The sequence below is a fragment of the Aplysia californica genome, unplaced genomic scaffold, assembly GCF_000002075.1.
Source record: "Aplysia californica isolate F4 #8 unplaced genomic scaffold, AplCal3.0 scaffold00467, whole genome shotgun sequence".
NCBI lineage: Eukaryota > Metazoa > Mollusca > Gastropoda > Aplysiida > Aplysiidae > Aplysia > Aplysia californica.
In genome coordinates this window covers 356,149-359,481 of record NW_004797737.1, presented here as the reverse complement: position 1 = coordinate 359,481, position 3,333 = coordinate 356,149, and the positions used below count along the sequence as shown (strand labels likewise).

At 49.9% G+C, this 3,333-nt stretch overlaps 1 protein-coding gene across 1 annotated transcript in view; it reads right to left on the bottom strand.

Annotated features, from left to right (window-relative positions):
• Window positions 1–2,611, bottom strand: part of LOC106012698 (adenylate cyclase, germination specific) — a 73,122-nt gene extending 70,511 nt beyond the window's left edge. The window contains exons 1-2 of the mRNA XM_035971590.1: window positions 2,525–2,611; window positions 1,447–1,695 (exon numbers count right to left, since the gene is read on the bottom strand). Of these exons, the coding sequence (XP_035827483.1) occupies window positions 1,447–1,695; window positions 2,525–2,611 (336 nt within the window). The remainder of the gene's footprint in view (window positions 1–1,446; window positions 1,696–2,524) is intronic.
• Window positions 2,612–3,333: the final 722 nt, after the last annotated feature.

The window sequence follows — 3,333 nt, the reverse complement described above, 5'->3', positions numbered from 1 at the left end:
GTTTTTTTATAGTAGAGGGTTTTACGGCGCTCGCAACTGCATAAGGTCATATGAGCGCCAAGGGGTGGGTGTCAACAGAGAAGTCTTTACAGGGAATCAGACTTACTCTGCTCACCTCTCTAGCTTCAACAGCACAAAGTCTGCTTCGACTATCAAGGCACCCCGGAAATAGCAGGTCACAAGAGAGTGACAAACATACAAAAGAAGTAGAGGAAAATGACGTATAGTAAGGATTAGGAAAGAAAAAGCAGCAGTTCCCTGTTGTAGATCAGGCACAGTTATGAGCGTGATATGAGTCAGCCCATTTACAGTTCTACTATGATTGAATGAGAAATGTCCTCCCTTTGGGAATGGCTTAAAGACACTACAGTCAGTGGCACTGCCCCGGGGGGAATGGCCTAAAGACACTACAGTCAGTGGCACTGCCCAGGGGGGAATGGCCTAAAGACACTACAGTCAGTGGCACTGCCCCGGGGGGAATAGCCTAAAGACACTACAGTCAGTGGCACTGCCCCGGGGGGAATAGCCTAAAGACACTACAGTCAGTGGCACTGCCCCCGGGGGGTGTACACTACAGTCAGTGGCACTGCCCCGGGGGGTGTACACTACAGTCAGTGGCACTGCCCCGGGGGGTGTACACTACAGTCAGTGGCACCTCCCCGGGGGGTGTACACTACAGTCAGTGGCACCTCCCCGGGGGGTGTACACTACAGTCAGTGGTCACTGCCCCGGGGGGTGTACACTACAGTCAGTGGTCACTGCCCCGGGGGGTGTACACTACAGTCAGTGGTCACTGCCCCGGGGGTGTACACTACAGTCAGTGGTCACTGCCCCGGGGGGTGTACACTACAGTCAGTGGTCACTGCCCCGGGGGATGTACACTACAGTCAGTGGTCACTGCCCCGGGGGATGTACACTACAGTCAGTGGTCACTGCCCCGGGGGATGTACACTACAGTCAGTGGTCACTGCCCCGGGGGGGGGGGGGTACACGTGTAGAAAGACTTAGGGAGAGAAAGGAAGAAACGCATACATTTGTGAAGATGTGGAACCGGCCAGAGGGTTCTGGGTTCCTCCCACGCACAGTTTGGTACGTACAGTGGACGCCAACGACTGAGTTCTAAGTAATAGACAAGTCCATGTTAACAATTCCCACAACGACGGTGATCAGACGTCAGGCTACTAATTCAAACACAGTATCTTACTGACTAAAGCCAGGGGAGTAAAATACCTGAAAACATATGCATGCTATCAATTAACAACAATGCTTTCAACATTTATTCACACACACACACACACACACACACACACACACACACAGACAGACAGACAGACAGACAGACAGACAGACATGTATATATATATATATATATATATATATATATATATATATATATATATATATATATATATCTGTAGTAAGTGTAACTGAGGTTGTAGGACGTACATCTTGCTCCTCTTTCAGCGTCAGTTCTTTCTCTCTCCTCTGCAGGCGCTTGGCCTTTTTCTTCAGTTTCTGTGAATAGATGAGAGACAAGATGAGAGACAAGATGAGAGACAAGATGAGAGACAAGATGAGAGACAAGATGAGAGACAAGATGAGAGACAAGATGAGAGACAAGATGAGGGACAAGATGAGAGACAAGATGAGAGACAAGATGTTAATTTGGCCCCACCACGGCCCCACGGCCACGTACTGGCAATGAGGTCATGGGAATGGGTCATACCACATACTGGGAATGGGGTTATGCCACGTACTGACAATGAGGTCATGGGAATGGGTCATACCACATACTGGGAATGGGGTTATGCCACGTACTGACAATGAGGTCTTGGGAATGGGGTCATGCAACATACTGGCAATGAGGTCACGGGAATGGGGTCATGCCACGTACTGGCAATGAGGTCATGGGAATGGGGTCATGCCACGTACTGGGAATGAGGTCATGCCACGTACTGGGAATGAGGTAATGGGAATGAGGTCATGCCACGTACTGGGAATGGGGTCATGCCACGTACTGGGAATGAGGTCATGCCACGTACTGGGAATGAGGTCATGGGAATGAGGTCATGCCACGTACTGGGAATGAGGTCATGCCACGTACTGGGAATGAGGTCATGCCACGTACTGGGAATGAGGCCATGCCACGTACTGGGAATGAGGTCATGCCACGTACTGGGAATGGGGTCATGCCACGTACTGGGAATGAGGTCATGCCACGTACTAGGAATGAGATCATGGGAATGAGGTCATGCCACGTACTGGGAATGAGGTCATGGGAATGAGGTCATGCCACGTACCGAGAATGAGTTCATGCCACGTACTGGGAATGAGGTCATGGGAATGAGATCATGCCACGTACTGGGAATGAGGTCATGCCACGTACTGGGAATGAGGTCATGGGAATGAGGTCATGGGAATGAGATAATGCCACGTACTGGGAATGGGGTCATGCCACGTACTGGGAATGAGGTCATGCCACGTACTGGGAATGAGGTCATGGGAATGAGGTCATGCCACATACTGGGAATGAGGTCATGCCACGTACTGGGAATGGGGTCATGCCTCGTACTGGGAATGGGGTCATGCCAGGTACTGGGAATGAGGTCATGCCGGGCACAGGGCAGAGTGGATCACGTCTGAGCGAGCGTGAAGATATCTATAGATGCTCCACTTGGAGTGGCTTCCCTTGTTCTTCAAACGTTGTGTTTCTTTCTTGTTTCCCGTGACGAGGATAACGCTAGGTGACTTCTCTTAGACAATCAGGGAATTGAATACACACAGCATGTAAGCTATCCGTATCTTGGCTGAGCGCGTTGAGACTCAAAAGTCAAAGGGCAGTTTGGTGACAACACACTTGCAAGTACACAGCACGGGAGACAGCCTTACAACGACAACACACATGTGTACACAGCACGGGAGACAGCCTTACAACGACAACACACATGTGTACACAGCACGGGAGACAATCTTACAACGACAACACACATGTGTACACAGCACGGAGACAATCTTACAACGACAACACACATGTGTACACAGCACGGAGACAATCTTACAACGACAACACATATGTGTACACAGCACGGGAGACAATCTTACAACGACAACACACATGTGTACACAGCACGGGAGACAATCTTACAACGACAACACACATGTGTACACAGCACGGGAGACAATCTTACAACGACAACACACATGTGTACACAGCACGGAGACAATCTTACAACGACAACACACATGTGTACACAGCACGGAGACAATCTTACAACGACAACACATATGTGTACACAGCACGGGAGACAATCTTACAACGACAACACACATGTG